This window comes from Athene noctua, unplaced genomic scaffold (genome assembly GCF_965140245.1).
Source record: "Athene noctua unplaced genomic scaffold, bAthNoc1.hap1.1 HAP1_HAP1_scaffold_31, whole genome shotgun sequence".
Taxonomy (NCBI): domain Eukaryota; kingdom Metazoa; phylum Chordata; class Aves; order Strigiformes; family Strigidae; genus Athene; species Athene noctua.
In genome coordinates, this window is record NW_027437536.1 from 168,350 (window position 1) to 187,654 (window position 19,305).

The 19,305-nt window shown below is 67.7% G+C and overlaps 3 protein-coding genes across 4 annotated transcripts; 1 reads left to right on the top strand and 2 right to left on the bottom strand.

Moving 5' to 3' along the window:
- Nucleotides 1-416: 416 nt before the first annotated feature.
- On the bottom strand, nucleotides 417-5,816 carry FOSB (FosB proto-oncogene, AP-1 transcription factor subunit). 2 transcript variants are annotated; one of them, XM_074933447.1, is made up of 5 exons: nucleotides 5,183-5,816; nucleotides 3,939-4,223; nucleotides 3,727-3,834; nucleotides 2,208-2,360; nucleotides 417-2,123 (listed from the first exon to the last, which is right to left on the bottom strand). In XM_074933447.1, the coding sequence occupies exons 1-5, from the start codon at nucleotides 5,306-5,308 to the stop codon at nucleotides 1,941-1,943; spliced, it is 855 nt and encodes a 284-aa protein (XP_074789548.1). In that variant the 5' UTR covers nucleotides 5,309-5,816; the 3' UTR covers nucleotides 417-1,940. The 2 variants fall into 2 exon arrangements, with proteins under 2 accessions (XP_074789548.1, XP_074789547.1); XM_074933446.1 differs by having other exon boundaries at nucleotides 417-2,360.
- Nucleotides 5,817-8,515: 2,699 nt separating this feature from the next.
- RTN2 (reticulon 2) lies at nucleotides 8,516-13,815 on the bottom strand. Its single transcript, XM_074933487.1, has 10 exons — nucleotides 13,654-13,815; nucleotides 12,710-12,754; nucleotides 12,217-12,615; nucleotides 11,698-11,862; nucleotides 10,383-10,590; nucleotides 10,035-10,173; nucleotides 9,554-9,623; nucleotides 9,027-9,073; nucleotides 8,864-8,922; nucleotides 8,516-8,755 (listed from the first exon to the last, which is right to left on the bottom strand). Exons 1-10 carry the CDS (start codon nucleotides 13,682-13,684, stop codon nucleotides 8,713-8,715), a joined length of 1,206 nt encoding a protein of 401 aa, XP_074789588.1. The 5' UTR covers nucleotides 13,685-13,815; the 3' UTR covers nucleotides 8,516-8,712.
- Nucleotides 13,816-14,484: 669 nt separating this feature from the next.
- On the top strand, nucleotides 14,485-18,701 carry VASP (vasodilator stimulated phosphoprotein). The gene is made up of 13 exons (XM_074933489.1): nucleotides 14,485-14,561; nucleotides 15,760-15,931; nucleotides 16,247-16,415; nucleotides 16,509-16,572; nucleotides 16,686-16,726; nucleotides 16,818-17,029; nucleotides 17,106-17,215; nucleotides 17,326-17,386; nucleotides 17,522-17,564; nucleotides 17,728-17,773; nucleotides 17,918-17,996; nucleotides 18,077-18,134; nucleotides 18,279-18,701. Exons 1-13 carry the CDS (start codon nucleotides 14,557-14,559, stop codon nucleotides 18,314-18,316), a joined length of 1,098 nt encoding a protein of 365 aa, XP_074789590.1. The 5' UTR covers nucleotides 14,485-14,556; the 3' UTR covers nucleotides 18,317-18,701.
- The last annotated feature ends 604 nt before the right edge of the window (nucleotides 18,702-19,305 follow it).

Sequence of the window (19,305 nt, forward strand, 5' to 3'; positions counted from 1 at the left end):
TCCCACCCTCCCCTTCCCCCAGCAGATCCCCAACCCCATTTCATCCACAAGAAGCCCTCGGCAGCCACAGGTCCGGTGGCCAGTGGTGCCACCCTCAGGGCAAGAAAGAAGAGACATGGGGCCGATCTGAAGCTGCTTTATTGGCCACGTTGGGATGGGTCAAGCGCGGACGCAGGGGCCAAGCTGGCCCCAGAACAGTCACAAATACAGCACAGGCAATAATAATAATAATAATAATAATAATAAAAAATTAAACATCTCCTGGGGGCTGGCAGCCCCGCACAACAAAAATATATATATAATATAGAGAGAGAGGACATAGTCAACGCTGGCAAAGCTTGGTCACGAGAGAGGGACAGCGCTGGGGTGGGGACACCGGAGCCACCGGCAGGACCCGTGCAAGGAAGGCGGAGGGGGCAGAGCCGTTCACAGTTGGGTGGGGGACAAGCAGGATGGGACTCCACCCAACACTGTGGGTGCTGGAGAGTTCACCTGGAGACCCAGCATCAGGGGGGTGGGGGCTGGGACCCCCGAGGGGCATGTGGACATGGACACCGTGAGGGGAAAGGGAGGCAGCACATGGACACACCTCCCCACACACTCCAGGGTGATAGAGATTTGGTAGGGGCATCTCCAGGGTGATGGAGATGCTGCAAGGAGCCCCATAGGATGGTGGAGATGCAGCACAGGGACCTCCAGGGTGATGAAGATGCTGCAAAGACCCCCCTGGGGCAATAGGGACACAGCAGTGACAGCTCCAGGGTGATGGAGATGCTGTGAAGAGCCCCACAAGATGGTGCAGCTGTGGCACAGACACCTCTAAGGTGATGAAGGTGCTGCAGGAACTCTCCAAGGGAGATGGAGATGTGGCATGGACACCTCTAGGGTGAAGGAGATGCCACATGGACTCCCCCTGGGATGATGGAGATGACACTGACATCTCCAGCATAGCAGAAATGACACAGGGACCTTCCCAGGGTCAGTGAGATCCAGCACAGACATCTCCAAAATGGAGATGGCACAGGGACACACACACCCCCCACCTCCCCAGGACAACAGAAATCAGGCACAGACACCTCTAAGGTGTCACAGATGCCACAGGAACTTTCCTGGGGAGATTGAGGTCAGACATGGACATCTCCAAAGTGAACGAGATGCTGCGTGAATCCCCACAGGATGATGGGGATCAGGGATAGACACCTCTAAGGTGATGGAGACACCACAGGGACATTTCCAGGGTGGTGGAAATCAGGCATGGACATCTCCAAAGGGATGCGGATGCTGTGTAAAGCCCCATGGGATGGTGTGGATCAGGCACAGACACCTCTAAGGCAATGGAGATGACAAAGGAACCTTCCCAGGTGGATAGAAGTTGAGCAGGAAGATCTCCAAAGCAATGGAAATGCTGCATAAAGCCCCATAGGATGATGGGGATTGGGGACAGACACCTCTAAGGTGATGGAGACACCACAGGAACCTTGCCCGGGTGATGGAAATTGGGCAGGAACATCTCCAGAAGGATGGAGATGCTTGCATGAACCCCCATAGGATGATGGGGATTGGGGACAGACACCTTGAAGGTGATGGAGACACCACAGGAACCTTGCCTGGGTGGTGGAAATTGGGCAGGAACATCTCCAAAAGTGATGGAGATGCTGCATGTACCCCCATGAGATGATGGGGATTGGGGCCAGACACCTCTAAAGCAGCTGGGATGCTGCGGGAACGATGGAGACACATCACGGACACCTCCAACACAGCGGCCCCATCAGTGACAACCCACAGCCAGGCACCAGAAGTTGCCCTTCAACCTCACCAACACCCCAAGCCCTGGGCCGACTGATCAAAAAAAAAAAAAAAAACAAAAAGGAGGGGGGAGCCAAAAAACACCACCCAGGGAGGGAGGAGGTGCCCATTTTTTTGGGGGGGAGGGACCCCGTTCACAACGCGAGGAGCGAGGGAGAATTCAAGGAGTCCGAGGACTGGTCGCTGCTGCTGCTCCGCTGATGCGAGGCTCCGCAGGTGGCTCCCTCTGGGTGGGTGAACACAAACGAAGACGTATAGGATGGGTTAGGTGGCCCTGAGGGGACCCCGGGTGCGAAGCAGCAGCTGGGGAAGGGGCCCTGGGCACTCGGCTGGAACGGACCCGGGGGTAGGAAGGCGACGGTCCCCGCCGGCTCTTCCTTGCCCAGGGTGCTCACCTCGGCGGGGCCGGCACCCAAGGAGCCGACGTCCTCAAAGGGGAGCTTGCAGGCCGGAGCGTGGGCCACCAGGACGAACTCCAGCCGTTCCTTCTCCTTCTGCAGCTCGGCGATCTCTGACTCCAGCTCAGCTTTCTCCTCCTCCAGTTGGTCCGTTTCCTGGGGTGGGAGCGGGGTGGGGTGAGATGGGCTGCAGGGGACACTGCTGTCCCCATCTCCCCCCCAGCCCTGGGGACATCACCCTCCCGTGGCCTCCAGGATGAGCTCGTTCCTCTCTCCGGCACCCCTTGGTGTCCCTACACCCTCCTCTGGTGTCCCCCCCCTCCAGCATCCCTTGGTGTTGATCTGTCCCTCTCTGATGTCCCCTGCTCCCAGGAACAGTGTCATCCCCCTCCAGTGTCCCTGTACTGCCTCCCCCTCTGATATCCCTCACTTCTGGGGACAACATTGTCCCTCTCCAGGACCCTTGGGTACCCATCTGTCCCCTTCTGATGTCCCCTGCTCCCAGGGATGGCACCCCCCTCCTCCTCCAGCATCTGTGTCCCCTTCTCCTAGGGGTGGCATTGTCCCCCTCAGACATCCCTAGGCATCACTCTGTCCCCTCTGATGTCCTCAGAAGCTGGGGACATCACTGTTCCCTCTGGACATTGACCTGCCCCCTTTGCCATCCCCAGCTGTCAGGAGGGTCCTCTTCACTGACATCCCTAGTTTTTGGGACATATCCTCATCTTCCAACATTGCTGGGCATCAGTCTGTCCCCTCTGATGTCCCCACCTCCTGGGTACAGTCTTGGTCCTCTACGATGTCATCATTCTCAGACTAGACTGTCCCCCTCCAAGGTCCCCAGCTCCCGAAGGACATTGTCACCTCTCTCCAATGTCCCTAGCTTCATAGTCAAACTGGCCTGTCCTGCTCTGACATTCCCAGGGACATCATTGTCACCTTCCAGTGTCCCTTGATCCTGGGGACACTGTTATCCCCATACAACAGCCCCCACAGACTGTCCCCTCCAACACAGCCAGGTCCTGGGGACATCAACCCCTCCAGTGACCCTTGGTTCTGGGGATACCACTGGCCTCATCTAGTGTCCCCAGCTCCCTGGAATCAAGGTCTACAGGCATCAGTCTGTCCCCCCGTGATGTCCCCAGCTCTGATGGCATCATCATTGTCCCCTTCCAGTGCCCCTTGGTACTGGGGACACCAACAACTGCAGCTCCCCTGGATCCGCATCCACGGACATCGAGCTGTCCCCGTCCAAAATGTCAAAGTCCTGGTGACATCAGCATCATCCATCTCCCTCAGTCCTGGGGACACCACTGTCCCTATCTGCTCCCTATCCCCTTCCAAGGTCCCCATGGCCTGTCCCCAAGCTCTCCTGGGGACCTACCCTCACAGACATTGACTCATCCCCTGTGGTGTCCCCAGCCATTGGGGACATCACCATCCCAGGGAGCCACTGCTGTTCCCCTCAGCCACCCCCAGCCGCGGTGGCACCACCATCCCCAGCGTGTCCCCGAGCACTCACCGCTTGCAGCCGATCAGTCAGCTCCCGGCGCCGGTTACGGCACTTGGCTGCTGCCAACTTGTTCCTCTCCCGCCGCACCCGGCGCTTCTCCTCCTCCTCTGGCGTCAGCTGCCAGAGGGACAGGACCATCAGTCAGCTGCCACCCATGTCCCCACGGTCCCACACCACCCTCCAGGTTCCCTCCCCACCCACCCCACGGCGATGCCACTCACCGTCTCCTCGCGGCTGCGCCGGGGCCGGGCGCGGGTGGGACGTGCTGGTGGCGCCGCCGGCCCTGTGGCAAAGGCACCCATGCCCGGTGTGGAGTAGCTGGGTCCCGGGAGGTCGTAGGGATCGACGGGTGGGGGGGGGTGTGCCATGGGTGCCCCCGGGGGCTGCGATTGGGCCACTGAGGAGATGAGAGTGGGTTGCACCAGCCACTGCAGGTCCTGACTGGTGGTGATGGCCGTCACCGTGGGCACGAAGGAGCCGGGCATGTCCCCCAGGCCGCTGCACTCCTGCAGAGGTGGCGAGGGCGAAGGGTGAGACCCTGCCTGGCAGCACCCATGGGTGGGGCTGGCAGCGCCAACCTCCCACCCCACGGCCTGGCGCCCCTGGCACCGACGTGCAAGAGCCCCAACACCATCATATGACACTTGTCCCCAACAACAACGTGTAAGGCCGCCCCACCCGCACTGATGCCCAAGGACCCCGGCACTCGTGCACCAACATGCAAACCCCCCCGGCCGTATCGCATGAGGGGGCCCCAGCACTCAGCTCAGGGTACCCCCATCCCCCCAGGGGTGCCTTCTGCCTCCAGCTGTTTACAGCTGGCAGCACCCCCCCACTCACTGCACCAGGACACCCCGTGCCTGCCCCCAGCGCCCCTCTTTGCACCAGGACCCACACACTGCCGCGGGACCCTGAGGGGACACCCCCGCACCCCTCAAATCACACAGTACCCAAATTCCACATAGAAATTGGGGGGGGCAACGAGCACCCCCTTCCCCAGTTTAACTGGAATTCGGCAGAGGGGGGGATATGCACTGGTTGCACGGGGGGAGGGGGGATATACATGGCCCCCGCCCCCCAAATTTCCACGGGGAGGGGGCGCCTGAACCAACGGAGAAGCATCTGCCCCCCAGGTTGCACCGGGACACGGGGGAAGGGGGATACACCCCCCCTCCGGTTCACGCGTGGGACGAGCCCCAACCACGCTCGCCGCAGCCGCGCGGGGAGCGGGCGTGGTCAGCTGAGTAGGGGGCGTGTCCAGGCGGTGCGGGGGAGTGGCCATGCGAGGAGGAGGCGTGTCCCCCGCGCGCGCATCTCCCGCCCCCTCCCCGTCTCCCTTAGCAACAGGGGGCGGCCGCCGCGTTCCAAAATAAACCCGCGCGCGCCGTACGTGCGCCGCGTCATCACGGAGGGTTCCAGCGCGTCACGCGTTTACGCACGACCCCGCCCCCTCGGCGCCGCTCACCTGCGCGGCCGCCGCCGCCGCGGGGCTCCCGAAGGAATCGACCGAGGAGAGGTACTGGGATTCGGCCGAGGGCGAGGAGCTGCAGCGGGATCCCGAGTCGTAGTCACCGGGGAAACCCTGGTACATGGCCCCGGGGGCGCGGGGGCCGCCCCGCCACGCCAAGGCTGCGGGTCAGGCCACCGGCATCCCGGTTTACCGAGCAACCCCCGCTCCTCTGTTCGCCCCCGCGCCGGTTGAGCGCAACGGTTTTAGCGGCGCGTTAGACGCGGGGCTTGGAGAGGGGGGGAGAAGCTCTCGGTGCAAGGGTCCCGCTCCGGTCTACCGTCCCGCGGGAAGCCCCAGTGCGCCCGTCCCAGGCTCCGGCTCGCCGGTGCAAAGTCCCGGTGCGCTGCTACAAGCTCCGATTCGCCGCTATAAGCTCCAGTACGTCCGTGCCAGGCTCCGCTGCGCCTCTACAAGCCCCGGTTCGCCGGTACAGAGTCCCGGTGCAGCCGTCCCAGGCTCCGTTTCGCCGGTACAAAGCCCCGGTGTATCCGTCCCAGGCCCCGGTGCGCCTCTACAAACCCCGGTTCATCCGTTCCCAGGCTCCGGCTCGCTGGTACAAAGTCCCAGTTCGCCGCTATAAGCCCCGGTATATCCGTTCCCAAGCTCCGGTTCTGCGGTGCAAGGTCCCGGTTGGCTGCTATGAGCTCCGGTAAATCCCTTCCCAGGCTCCGGTTCAAGCCGCTACGAGCCCCGGTACATCCGCTCCGCCGGTGCAAAGTGCCGGTGACGCTCCCGCCGCTTCCCCCGGTCTCCGCTTTTTATGAATGAACCGCTCACCGCCGCGCCGCCGCTTTATACGGCGGCGCCCCGCCCCCTGGGCTGACGTCACGCCCGCCGCCGCCGCCGTTCCGTGGCCCCCGGGACCCGCCCGACCCCGCAGCTGCCGTCGCAGCCGTTGCTGCCGCCGTTCTGCGGCCCCGGGAGCCGTCGCCGCCGTTAAGAGGCTCCGCGGCGGGCGGGGAACGGGGGGGATCCCTGACCCCGCCCCTCCGGAGTTCCTGTGACGCAATTAGCCATATATGGGCTTGTCTCGGAGTGTTTGTTTGGTATCCTAGCAATGACGTCACAGGGAATCCCTTCGCCGCCGCCGCCGCCGAAAAGCGTATTAATAGAAACGGGCGCCGCGGTTCTAGAAACGGCTTGAACCGTCCGGGGCGACGGCCCCGCACCCCCGGTAACCCCCACCGGTAACCCCCACCGGTAACCCCCCCATTCCTCCCCCCCCGCTAACCCGCCCCCGTGCTCCTTCCCCACCCCGTAACCCCTCCAGTAACTTCTCCCTCTCCGGTGATCCCGCCCCCGGCGACCCCCGCCCCGGGGTTCCCCCCCACCCCAGCACGTGGCGCCGCGGCTCAAAGGACCGTCCCGGGGTGGGATGGGTCCCGGTAGCGGGGGGAGGACGTGGACTGGACTGCAGGTCCCCGGTACCGGGGCAAAGGGAACCTCTCACCGAGGTGTTACCGGGACCGGGCAGTGAGTCACCGGGGGGGTCCCTGTACCGGGGCGACGGGAACTTTCCCCCGGGGTGTTACCGAGACCGGACTGCAGAGCACCGGGGGGTCCCGGTACCGAGGTAATAGGACACCCACCCCCCCCCGCTGCTTGTAAACCACCGAGGCTGGGCTACAGAGCACCGAGGAGTCTCCGGTACCGGCTGGTGGCACACCGCCGGGGGGTCCGGGTACCGGCGTGCAGGAGCCACCGTCCCCATCCCCCGCACCCCCAGGATGGGCACGGGAAAGGTGGGGGGTCCCGGTATGGGGGTGCCGGCAACCTGAGCCCCCAGGGGAGGTCCCGGTCCCTTTACAGGACCGGGGCTGGCACCGGAGGCTGATGTCAGCGGCGGGAACCGGCGCTGAGTCACGGCGGGGCCACGGCGACCCGGGGGGGGGGGGGGGGGGGGCAGTTCCCACGCCCATTCATTCATTCATTCATCATTCACAACCCCCCCCGTCATTCATTCCTTCCCCGCCCCCCGCTGGGGAGGCGGGGCCGGGGGGATGGCAGCCCCGGTTGTCCCCGCCCCCCCCGCTGCCCCCCGGTCCCGCGTGTCCCCAGCCTGGGGGGTCCGACCCGGTGCTTCCCGGTGCTCCTGCTGCCTGGTGGCCGCACTCCCGGGGTCCCCAGCCCCGGGGTCCCGGTATCCCTGCCGGGCTCTCCCCGGTCTCCCCAGGTACAGTGTCTGGGTCCTGGGGTCCCGGCGGGACTCCCCCGGGGTCCTCTCCCCTGTCCCGGTGTCCCCAGCTCGGGTGTCTGGGTCCCGGGGTCCCGGTCCCGGTGTCCCCAGCCCGGGTGTCTGGGTCCCGGGGTCCCGGCCGGGCTCTCCCCGGGGTCCCGGTCCCGGTGCCCCCAGCCCGGGTGTCTGTGTCCCGGCCGGGCTCTCCCCGGGGTCCCGGTCCCGGTGCCCCCAGCCCGGGTGTCTGGGTCCCGGGGTCCCGGCCGGGCTCTCCCCGGGGTCCCGGTCCCGGTGCTCCCAGCCCGGGTGTCTGGGTCTCGGGGTCCCGGCCGGGCTCTCCCCGGGGTCCCGGTCCCGGTGCTCCCAGCCCGGGTGTCTGGGTCTCGGGGTCCCGGCCGGGCTCTCCCCGGGGTCCCGGTCCCGGTGCCCCCAGCCCGGGTGTCTGGGTCCCGGGGTCCCGGCCGGGCTCTCCCCGGGGTCCCGGTCCCGGTGCCCCCAGCCCGGGTGTCTGGGTCCCGGGGTCCCGGCCGGGCTCTCCCCGGGGTCCCGGTCCCGGTGCTCCCAGCCCGGGTGTCTGGGTCTCGGGGTCCCGGCCGGGCTCTCCCCGGGGTCCCGGTCCCGGTGCCCCCAGCCCGGGTGTCTGGGTCCCGGCCGGGCTCTCCCCGGGCTCCTGGTCCCGGTCCCATCCCGTCCCCACGTGCCGCGGCCGGAGTAAACACGGCGCGTGTCACCCCGGCGACGCCGTTCCATGCCCCTGACGTCACCACGTCCGGCGTCCTTTGTTTACGTCGCGCGGCAACCGCCGTGCCCTTGGCAACGGGGGGGCGGGGCCAGGCCGGGAGTAGGGCGTGGTCTGCGCCGCGGGGTTCCCGCGCGTTTCGCGGAGCGGGGGGGGACGCGCGGGGACACGGGGCCTCCGGGGGACACCCCCCCGTCCATTTCGCGGCTGCTGAGCCAGGACAGCGCAACCCGGCTGCGGGGGCCGAAACACCCGGCAGGGGACACGGGGCGTGTCCCCACGGCCCCGTGTCCCTTATGTCTGTGTCCCCCCCATGTCACGCCGTGTCCCGCCCCGGGCCCCCCCCGTACCCACATACCCCATCAAACCCGACTGTCACAAGAGTTTTTATTAAAGTGTGACACCACCCCCCCCACAGGGAGGAGAAAGGACACGGGGGGAACACATGACCCCCGCCACCCCCGAGTGACACCCCCACATCCCCCCGCAGGACGGGAGGGATGTGGGGGGACCCCAACCACCCCCCACCCCCCCCAGCTGTCACCGAGGGGGGGGGATGGGGGGGGGGGGTCACTGCGGCTTCACTTTGGCACTTGGGAGCTTGGCCTGGATCCTGAGGGCAGAGCGGAGCTGGGAGAGGCGGCGCACCCCAAACCCCCCTGAGGGCGCCGCTGGGGGGGGAATTGGGGTGCTGGGGGGGAAAGGGTGGGGGTGCCCTCACCTGGCTCGGAGGTGACTCAGGTGGTTCCTCACCAGACTCACGTACTGGTCGATCTGGGCCTGGGGACATTGGGGACAATAGGGGGGGGACACATGGCGGGTGGGGAGGGGGGTGGGTACCTCTGGACCCTCTCCAGCCCCCGCGTGTCCCCGTGTCCCCATACCTGGTGGTGCCGGTAGAGCACGGGGAAGGTGAACGCACAGATGACGCCTGGACGGGGAGTGTCATGTCACGGCAGGTCCCTGTCCTGTCCTGGTCCTGTCCCCTCCTGTCCCCCATCCATGTGCCCTACCCCCGTCCCCCCAAACCTGTCCCCAGGTTGTCCCCATGCTCTGTCCCCATGGTGTCCCCCATCCCTGTGCCCTCCCCCTACCCCAGGGACTACGTCTGTCACCTACACTTGGCCCCTTGTCCCCCAGCCGTATCCACACCCTGTCCCCCTGCTGGCCAGTGTGTGTCCCTCAGCCTGTCCCCAGGGATCGTGCTGTCCCTTGTCCCCATCTCCTCTGCTCTATCCCCATGCCCTGTCCCTGTCCCCTGTTCCCCATCCCCTGTCCCCTATCCCGTGTCCCTTATCCCGTGTCCCTGTCCCCGTGTCACATCCCCTGTTCTGTCCCACATCCCTTGTCCCTGTCCTGTCCCCATGCTGTCCCCATGCCATCCCTGTCCCCAGCTGTCCCGGTGCCGTACCCGCTCCCAGCAGCGTCAGCCCGTTGCAGACAGCCCCCACGTAGGTCAGCAGGTAGAACAAGAAGGCGAACTGCGGCCAGAGCCCGGTGTCACTGTCACCGGCCCCGGTGTCCCCCCTGCCACCAGTGTCCTCGTGCCTCACATCCCCAGTACCCCCCCTTGCCCTTGTGCCTGTGGAACACCCTGTGTGCCCCTGTCCCTCAGTGGCCCCTGTATCCCCATGTCCTGGTGTCCCCATGACCCCAATGTCCCCCGTAGCCCCACTGTCCCCCATATCCCCCATGATCCCAATGTCTCCCATGCCCCAGGTGTTGCCATGTCCCCTGTAACCCACTGTCCCCCCTATCCTCCATGCCCCAGGTGTCGCCATGTCCCCATACACTCCATGTCCCTCATGCCCCCGATACCCCAGTGTCCCCATACCCCCACGTCCCCCATGTCCCCAGTGCCCCCCCCATCCCCCCTGCGGGGTGACGGTCACCTTCAGGGACTCAGGGAGGCTGTGGACAAGGAAGAGGCGGGTGAGGGTGCGGGTGGCAGCGATGAGGTGCTGGGCCAGGCGCCGGGCCCAGCGCTGCTGCTCCTCGGGGCTCAGCCCCATGGACCCCTCCGGCTGCACCCTGCAACGGGGATGGGGACAGACATGGGGTAGCAATGGGGACCGCAGGGACAGCTGTGGGGACGGGGACAGGGATGGCAGGGCCACCCCACACCATGGGGACAGGGATGGCAGGGCCACCCCACACCATGGGGCTGGTGACACAGTGGGACAGTGGCCCTGGGAGGGTGACACCGATGGCCCCACCAGGGTCCCCGGGGTGACACTCACCGACAAGGGTGCTCGGGCGGGTGCCGGCGCAGGGCCCGCAGGGCGGCGCGGTGCAGGCGCAGGGGCAGGGTGACCCCCAGCACGGCCAGCGCCCCGTAGGCGCCCACGCTGACGGCGCTGAACCGCGCCAGGCACCCCAGGGTGCCCAGCACCCCCACCAGCGCCAGTGCTGACCGACCCGGCGCCCGCCAGTACAGCAGCTCCCATACTGCGGGGACACCGCGCTGCGCCCAGGGCTTCCAGTGCTCCCAGTAGCCCCTCCATCGCTCCCTCCCAGTGCACCTTCCAGGGCCCCTCTACTGTTCCTGGTGGGCCCAAATGCTCCCCAGTGCCTCCTCCAGTGCCCCCCAGTATCCCCTCGAGCCCCACAGGGCCCCCGTAGTGTTCACAGTCTCCCTCCAGTACCTCCCAGTGCCCCCACCCCAAGCTCCCCCGGTGCTCCCAGTATCTGTCCAATGCTCCCCAGTGCCTCCTCCAGTGCCCCCCCAGTATCCCCTCAAGCCCCACAGGGCCCCCGTAGCATTCACAGTCTCCCTCCAGTACCTCCCAGTGCCCCCACCCCGAGCCGGCTCCCAGTATCCCCTCTAGTGTTCCCACCCAGTGCCTCTTCCAGAGCCCCTCTAGTGCTCCCGGTAGCCCCAAATGCTCCCCAGTGTCCCCCAGTATCCCCTCGAGCCCCACAAGGCCTCTGTAGCATTCACAGTCTCCCTCCAGTACCTCCCAGTGCCCACACCATGAGCCCCCTCGGTGGTCCCAGTGTCCCTCCAGTGCTCCCCAGCGCCTCCTCCATTGCCCCCCAGCATCCCCTCGAGCCCCACAGGGCCCCTGTAGCATTCACAGTCTCTCTCCAGTACCTTCCAGTGCCCCCACCCCAAGCTCCCCCGGTGCTCCCAGTGTCCCTCCAACACTCTCCAGGGCGTCCCAGTGCCTCCCAGTATCCTCTTGGGGCCCCCCAAGTGCTCCCAGCTCCCCCATGGCCCCCCCTTAGTGTCATCCCCCCCAGCACCCAGCTGTCCCCACCCCGAGTGACAGCCCCAGGTGCGGGGAAGGGGAGCACCCACCTCACCCCCCGGGTACCCCCCCGCCTCTACGAGTGCCCCCCGCACCCACCTTGGCCCTCCATGGCTCCCGCGGGTGCTGCTGGGTGGGGGGGGGGACACACGACTTTGGCGGGGTCACCCCTATTTTTAGCCACCAATCCCGCCCGAACGCCTGGGTCCACCCTGCAACCGGACTCCTGGGTGTCCCCGTCCCCCCCCGCGCCGTGAGCATCCCCCCCCCCGGCAGTGCCCCGAGGCCCTGATTGGCCGCTCACCCAGGACATCAGCTCCCTGCGGATTCTCTGATTGGTCGGGGGGGGCCGGGGGCGGCTCCGAGATTAAGGGGGGATCCGGGGGCGGCGCGGGGGTGGGCGGCCGTGGAACCCCCCCTGCGGGCGGGGGGTGGAGAGCGGTCGGGGGGGCCCCCATGGGCGCTGCTGCTGCGGGAAAAGGGGGGGAGCAGCGGAGTCGGGAGAGGAGGAGTGGCCGAGGCAGTAACTCGGGACCCCAATGGCCCCGAGCCCCCCCCCGGGAACCCCCATTGCCCTAAAGCCCTCTTGGGACCCCTCCACGACCGCCCCTTCACTCCCAGCCCCCGCTTCGGGTGCCCCAGGACCTTTCATATCCCCAAGCTCCCCTCGGGGACCCGTCATTGTCCCCCCCATAACTCCCAGCCCGCCCCCAGGCTGTCCCAGCCACCCCCATGGCCCCAATATGCCCCCCCCAGGAACTCCCATCACCCCGAACTACCCCCCCCCCCAGGGGCCTCCATCACCCTGATCATCCCCCCTTACCCAGGCTCATCGGGGTGTCCTCAGCCTCAGGGTCCCCCAAATCTGGCAGCCCCCCCCCCCCCTCCAGCTGCCCCTCGGGAGGGGCCGGGGGCTCCTCCGGACGCTTGAGGGGGGTTCTGGCAGCAAAGCGGGGGTCCGGCCCCCGGGGGGACACCCCGAGGGGCCCCGAGCTTAGCCGGGGGGGGCGTCCCCGACGGGAGTCTCGGCGACAGCGGGGTCCTGGCTCGTTGGGGGGACCCCCCCCTCTAAAAGCAATGTAGGAGAAGGTGAGTTCCCAGGGGGATCCCCGGGATCCCCCCCCCGCCGCCGTTGCCCCGTCTTCGTCCTCATCCTCCTCTTCCTCCTCAGGGGGCTCCGGTGCCGCCTGCAGCTCGGGGAAGTCCGACTCCTCGTTGCCACCTTGGGGGGGGGGGATTTGGGGGGATCAAGGGGGGGGTGGGAGCACCTCTCCCCAGAGATGTACCCCACAATGGGGGCGCTCGGCCCCACTCACCCTCTGTGGAGTCCGGCGTGGTGGAGGCCGTGGATGGAGCCTCTTCTGGAGGGGGGCAGAGGGGATGGGGGAGTCCCCCCCGTGTCCTTGTTGCCCCCCTCCCGCAGCACTTGGGTCCCCCCCCAGTGCACGGTGCCCCCCTAAACCTGCTCCAACCTTCCCAGTCACTATGGCCCCCCCCCCCCCCCCCGACACGCCCTGCCCCTGTGTCCCATCCTCGGTGTCCCTGTGCCCGGTACTCCCGGTGCCTCTATCCCCCGCCTCTCCCGGGGCCCCACCCCGGGCACCCCCCCATCTCCAGCCACTCCCGGTACCCCATTCCCGATGGCCCATCCCCGGTCCCTCCATCCCGGCTGCCCCATCCCCGGTGCCGCCATCTGCAGTCGCTCCCGGTACCTCTGTCCCCAGCCCCTCCCGGTGCCCCATCCCCGGTACCCCCATCTCCGGTGTCCCCATCTCCGGCCCCTCCCAGTGTCACAATCCCCGTATCTTCATCCCCAGCAGCTCCCGGCTCCTCCATCCCCGGTTCTCCCATCCCCGGTGCCTCTATCCCGGTTCCCTCGCCCCCGGCCACTCCCGGTACCCAATCCCCCGTGCCCCCATTCCCAGTGACTCCATCACCAGCCCCTCCCAGTGCCCCATCCTCGGTGCCTTCATGCCCGGTCCCTCCGGGTACCCCCATCCCCGGTCCCTCCATCCCTGGTGCCTCCATCCTCGGCCCCTCCCGGTGCCGCCGCCCCGGATACCTCCGTCCACGGACCCTCCCGGTTACCCATCTCCGGTGTCTCCACCTCCAGTACCCCCGTCCCCAGTGTTTCCATCCCCGGTGCCTCCATCCCTGGCCCCCTCCCAGCGCCCCATCTCCGGAACCCCCATCCCGGTTCCCGCATCCCCGGCCCCTCTCGGTGCCGCCGCCCCTCCCGGTTCCCGATGCCGGTGCGTACTGCAGTGGGCGAAGCCCAGGACCTGCCCCATGGCGGCGGCCCCCGCATGGGGCTCCCGGTTGCTCTCGGCCCCGTTGCCCCCGGGCTGGCCCCACCGCGCATCACCGCGGCGCCATGGCGAGGCCCGCGGCGGCGGACAAAGGGCGGCGGCAGCGGCGGCGGCGGGGGCGGGGCGGCGGCGGGCGGGGCTCGGGGCGGGGCCGCACCGGAGCGCCGGGAACCGGGAGTCGGGCGCTGACACCAGGCACTGGCACCGGGCACCGCGTACGCGTACCGGGCACTGACGCCGGGAACTGGTACCGGGTACCGGAGCCCCTCGGTACCCCTTGGAGTCCCCAGACCCCCCAGAGCCCTCCCAGTAGCTTCACGATCCCCCCAGTATGTCCCAGTGCTGCCCAGTACCTGTGAAAGTCCTGCAGTACCCTCTCAGAGGCCCTTCCAGAGCCTCCCCGTACCTCCCAGTCACCCCAGTAACATCCCCGTTACCTGCCACTCACCCCAGTCCCCGAGCCCTCTAATACCTTTCAGAGTCCCCAGTATCCTCCCAGTGCTCCCAGTACACTCTCAGAGCCTCTTCAGTACCTCCCAGTGCCCCCAGTCCCCGTAACAGACGACCTCTTGGGGGACACTGGGTGGGCACTAGTGGGGGAGGCACTGGGAGTACTGGGGGTACTGGGTACGCGACCCGCCTGGGTGAGGCCCACCCAGACTCGTTGCCCTTTTAAGAAAGCGGAGACTCCGCCGCCGCCGTTACCGGCAGGGGTGGGGCCTCACGGGGTGGGGCGGGGCGGGGCGGGGCCGCGAGCCGGGACCGGCCGGTCCTTCCCCCCCCCCCCACCCCCACCCCGCCGCCGCCACCGGAAGGGCCCGGCCTGGCCCCAGCGTGTCACCGCCGCTGCCAGCATGAGGTGAGCGGCTGGGGCGGGGGGTACTGGGAGCACTGGGAGCGGGTACTGGGAACGCTGGGCGGTACCGGGAACTGGCACCGGAGGGTACCGGCAGCACTGGGGGCACCAGAAAGCACGGGGAGCTGGCACTGGGAGCACCGGGATCTGGCACTGGGGGGTACTGGGAGTACCGGAAATCACCAGGAACTGGAATTTTGCACCGGGGGCACTGGGAGAACTGGGGAGCACTGGGATTTGGCGCTGGGGAGTGCCGGGAGTGAATACCGGAGGTACTGGGATACACTGGGAGTTGGAACTGGGGGAGCTGGGGATCACCGAGAACTCGTACTGGGAGCACCGGGAAGTACTGGGAGCTGGCATGGCAAACTGGGGAGCACCGGGAACTGGTGCTGGGAGCACTGGGGAACGCTGGTAGCTGGTATTGGGGGAACTGGTGGGCACCGAGAACTGGTACTGGGAGTACCGGGAAGCACTGGGAGCTGGCACTGGGCGAACTGGGAGCACCAGGAGCCGCCCCGGTGATGGGTGGGACCCCCGGGGGGGGGGGGGTGTGACAGCGGAGGCCCCCGGCCCGTGTTTCCCCGTGGCGGGGGTTCCGGCCGGTCCTACATAAACACGGCCCCGCGCCCCCCCCTTCCGGATGGCCGGGGGAGGGGCAGCGCCCGGGTCCTCCCCCTCCCCCTAAGGAAGTGGGGGAAGGACAGGGCCCGGACGCCCGGGTCCCCCGTGGAGAAGAGGAAGGAAAAGGGGGGCCGGGGGGAAGTGTTGGGGTACGCTTGTGGTTTGGGTGCTTGGGGGAGGGGGGGCAGCGCCCATGGGTGCCCAACGAATTGGGGTGCCCCATGCATGGTCCTGGAGGTCCCCCCCAACTGTGGGGGTCTCTCCTCCCCCAGGGCTTACCCATGTGGGGGCTGCCCCCGCCCAGGCGGTGTTGAGGGGGTCCCCACACCCAGGGTCCAGAAGTTGGGGGGTCTGGCACTTTGGGGGGGTCCCGAGATTCCTGCATCAGCAGCCCCCACACTCAGGGGGTGACTGCAGTGGGGGGGGGTCCCACACCTGGGGGGGGGTCCTGTACCTTGAGGGTCCCACCCCGTGGGGTGTGCTCGTGCCAGGGGGTACCCACCCCGTGGGGAGATGCCCACGCTGGGGGGGAACCACCCAGAATTTCCACCTGCCGCCCCCCCCCAACACCCTGCAGCGAGACGGTGCTGTGCAGTGCCCGGGCGGCGGTGCTGCTCTACGATGACACCCACAAACAGTGGGTGGCGGCGGGGGGGGGTCCCCAGACCCTCAGCTGCGTCCAGCTCTACCACCACCCCGGCGCCAACGCCTTCCGCCTGGTAGGGCGCAAGATGCAGCCCGATCAGCAGGTGAGGGTGCCTGGGAGGCACCCGTCGGTGCGGGGGGAGCTATGGGGTAATGCTGACGATACGGGGGGGCTACAGGGCACCCGTGGGTGCAGGGGGTTGTGGGGTGACACTGCACCCATGGGGGCGGGGGTTATCAGGGAAGATTGAGAATGGGGCACCCATGGGTGCAGGAGGGGCTGTGGGGAAATGCAAAGCTTGAGGATGCTCTGTGGGGCACCCCTGGGTATGAGGGGGGGCTCTGTGGGCCCCCCCTGGGTGCAGGGGGATCCCCCCCTGGGTGCAGGGCTGCCCCCCAGCACCTGCGTGACCCCGCAGGTGGTGCTGAACTGCCCGCTGGGGCGGGGGCTGCGCTACAGCCAGGCCACCCCCCAGTTCCACCAGTGGCGGGAGGCCCGACGGGTCTGGGGGCTCAGTTTTGGGGCCCCCCAGGAGGCTGCTCTCTTCGCTGCCGCAGTCCTGCGGGCTCTGAGGGCCCTGGAGGAGGGTGAGTACTGCGGGGGGGGGGGGTGTCATTGGGGGCACAGGGGTGGGCCTGACCCACAGCCTTGCTTCATCTCTTCCCCCCCCCCCAATCCAGGCACCCCGCTGTCCTGGCCGGACCCCGATGGTCCGTCTCTGGAGGAGCCCGAGCAGCAGGAGAGGTGGGGCACCCCCAAATTGGGGGGGTGCTGGAGGGGGGCACCATGATGTTGGGGTGCTCCCCATGCCCATGGCAGGGCTGTGGGTGCTGACTCTTCCCCCCCTGCTCCCCCAGACAGGTGCTGGAGGAACCCGAGCGCCGTGTGGCGGCTGCAGGTGGATGATGGGGTGGCCCCCTCCCGCCCTCAACACTGGGGATGGGGTGTGTGCCCCCCCGCCCCCACTCTAAGCCCCTTTCCCCCCCCAGGCATTCAGGCTGTGCCCACTGGAGGCCCCCCCCCACCTCCTGGCCCCCCACCGCCTCCGGGGCCCCCCCCACCCCCAGGCCCCCCCCCAACCACGGGGGTCCCACCGGCCCCTCCCTTGCCGGTGGCAGCAAGTGCTGCTGGGGGGGGAACCGGGGGGGGCTCTGGCTTTGCTGCTGCCATCGCGGGGGCTAAACTCAGGAAAGTCGGCAAGGTGAGGGGGGGGGCACAATTGGGGGGGGGGGGCAGTAACCGGGGGGCGGTCCGCATCACCCCTTTTCTCCTGGCAGGATGAGGCACCGGGTGCGGGGGCCACCCCTGCACCCCCCAAGGGCGAAAGTGCCCGGGGGGGGGCCGGGGGGGGATTGATGGAGGAGATGAGCGCCATGCTGGCCCGACGGTGAGGTGGGGGGGGTACCCCACTCTGGCCAGCACCCCCCCCTACAAAGTGGGGGCAGCCCTGTGCCTGCGCTGACCCCCTCTCTGCCCCCCCCCCCCCCCCCCCCCCAGGAGAAAAGCCACCCTGCAGGGGGATAAGCCAGTGCTAAAGAGAGATGAGGATGTCACCAGCGTGAGTGCCCCCCCCCCATTCCCCCTGCCCCACCACAAGGGCAGCAAATTCCCCTGTCCTCCTGTTGCCCCCCCCCCTCCCGCGCCGTATCCACTTGCCCCTCCCCGACCCTCCCTCTCTCTGCCCCCCCCGCAGGACGAGGTGGAGCCGGGCACTAGGACCCTGGGGCAGCCCGCGGGTGAGCGGCGGCGGACTACAACTCCCAGCGTGCCTCGCGGCGCGCCCCAATGGCCGGGCATGCTGGGAAATGTAGTCCGGCGGGTGGGGGGCTCTTCCGGGGACAGGTGAGGGGGGATTTGGGCGGCCGGGGCCCCCCTTCACCCGCGGCCCTGTCCCCGCAGAGCCCGTGCGGAGGCCCTGGGAGAAGGCCAGCTCCACCCTGCCCAGGTGGGTTCTGCTCCGCGGGCTGGGGGGGTCGCTAATCCGGAGCGGGATGTGGGGGCAGTTGTTGTGATGGAGAGGACAGACCCCCAAGACACCAGAAGGGGGGTACCCAGGGAGGCCCCCAAGGTGTTTCTGTGCCCCCTCCAGGATGAAGTCGGCCACCCCAGCTGCCCCCGCCGACCCCCCCGGCCCCGCTGATGAGTCCGACCTGGAGCGAATCAAACAGGTATGGGGGTCGGGGGGGGTGGTCTGGGGTGGGAGGTCATGGGGGGTCCCCCAAATCCTCTCACCCTGCGCCCCCCCCAGGAGCTGCTGGAGGAGGTGCGGAGGGAACTTCAGAAGATGAAGGAGGAGATCATTGAAGGTGGGGGGCTGTGGGGGGGGGCTCACAGGGCAAGGAGGGGGGACACGGGACAAGAGGGGGGAAATAGTGGATTGGGGGGATGGGGGCACTTGGGGAGGTAATTGGGGGAGAGCCCCCCTGACGCTGCATTTCTCCCCCCGCCAGCATTCGTGGTGGAGCTGCGAAAGCGGAGCGCGCCCTAGCACCCCCCCAAGCCCCCCCCCCAGAGGGGCCTGGATGGGGATGGTACCCCCTACTTCCCCCCCCACACCTTTCCATGCTCACCCCCCCACATCTCACCCTCCCACTGCCCGGGGAGGGGGGGCTCTGGGCCGGACCCCCCCAGGCTGTGCCTTATCGGCCGGGGGTGGCCAAAACAGCCCCCCCACACACTGTGCCCCCTCTCACTGCCACTTTGGGGACCCTCTTTTCTTATATTTGGGAGCGGACAATGAAGGGTGCCCCCTCTTCCCCTCCGAGGTCTTTTTTATGCCACTTTTGGATTTTGCATCGTTTTTTTTTTTGAGGGGGGGAGGTTGGGGTGTGCCCCTCACCTGCCACGAATAAATGTGGTTGTTTTGTACGTGACACCTGTGTCCTCCTCTGTGTCACCCATGGGGGGGCCTGTATTCCCCCCCCCCCAAAGTCAGACCAACGAGAGGGACAGAGGGGGCTTTGCTGTGCTTTAATGGCATGTGCCACGCCCCCTGCAGAAGCCCCACCCACAGCAGCTCCCCACCAATCACAGCTCAGTTGTGGGACTCTGGCCCTGTCCCCAAGTTCTCCCCTGCTGGGTACAGGGCCCCGCCCACAAAGCTGGCCCCACCCCTTGAGCCCCGGGTCAGGCCACGCCTCCAGCTATTGGCTCTGCCCCCAACCCCCTGGGCTTGCAACCTCCCTGATGGCCCTAGCCACGCCCTCCACCTCTGGCCCCGCCCCTTCAGAACACACCTCCCCCACAGCACTGCTCCAATCCCCAGGCACTGGCACAAGCTCTGCCCCCAAGCCCACCTCCCTCCACTGGCCCCTCCCCCTAGTTGCTGCCCACCTAAGGCCCTGCCCACTTCAGGCCCCATGTACCACCGTTAGCTCCACCCCACGCCATTCCATCCGAAGCCCCGCCCACTCAGGCCCCACCCACCGCCATGCTGTCTCATCGAAGTGCCCCTTCACACGAAGGCCAGGCCCCGCC

What these genes read in the sequence shown, in the direction of transcription:
- FOSB (XM_074933446.1), bottom strand. Translation starts at nt 5,308, where the DNA reads ATGTACCAGGGTTTCCCCGGTGACTACGACTCGGGATCCCGCTGCAGC. An exon ending in CGGCGGCGGCGGCCGCGCAG is followed by an intron (nt 4,224 to 5,182) that starts GTGAGCGGCGCC and finishes CCACCTCTGCAG; the next exon opens with GAGTGCAGCGGCCTGGGGGA. An exon ending in GGCGCAGCCGCGAGGAGACG is followed by an intron (nt 3,835 to 3,938) that starts GTGAGTGGCATC and finishes TCCCTCTGGCAG; the next exon opens with CTGACGCCAGAGGAGGAGGA.
- RTN2 (XM_074933487.1), bottom strand. Translation starts at nt 13,684, where the DNA reads ATGGGGCAGGTCCTGGGCTTCGCCCACTGCA. An exon ending in GCCTCCCTGAGTCCCTGAAG is followed by an intron (nt 9,624 to 10,034) that starts GTGACCGTCACC and finishes CTCTGGCCGCAG; the next exon opens with TTCGCCTTCTTGTTCTACCT. An exon ending in TGCTCTACCGGCACCACCAG is followed by an intron (nt 8,923 to 9,026) that starts GTATGGGGACAC and finishes CAATGTCCCCAG; the next exon opens with GCCCAGATCGACCAGTACGT.
- VASP (XM_074933489.1), top strand. An exon ending in AACTCAGGAAAGTCGGCAAG is followed by an intron (nt 17,030 to 17,105) that starts GTGAGGGGGGGG and finishes TTCTCCTGGCAG; the next exon opens with GATGAGGCACCGGGTGCGGG. An exon ending in GAAGGAGGAGATCATTGAAG is followed by an intron (nt 18,135 to 18,278) that starts GTGGGGGGCTGT and finishes TCCCCCCGCCAG; the next exon opens with CATTCGTGGTGGAGCTGCGA.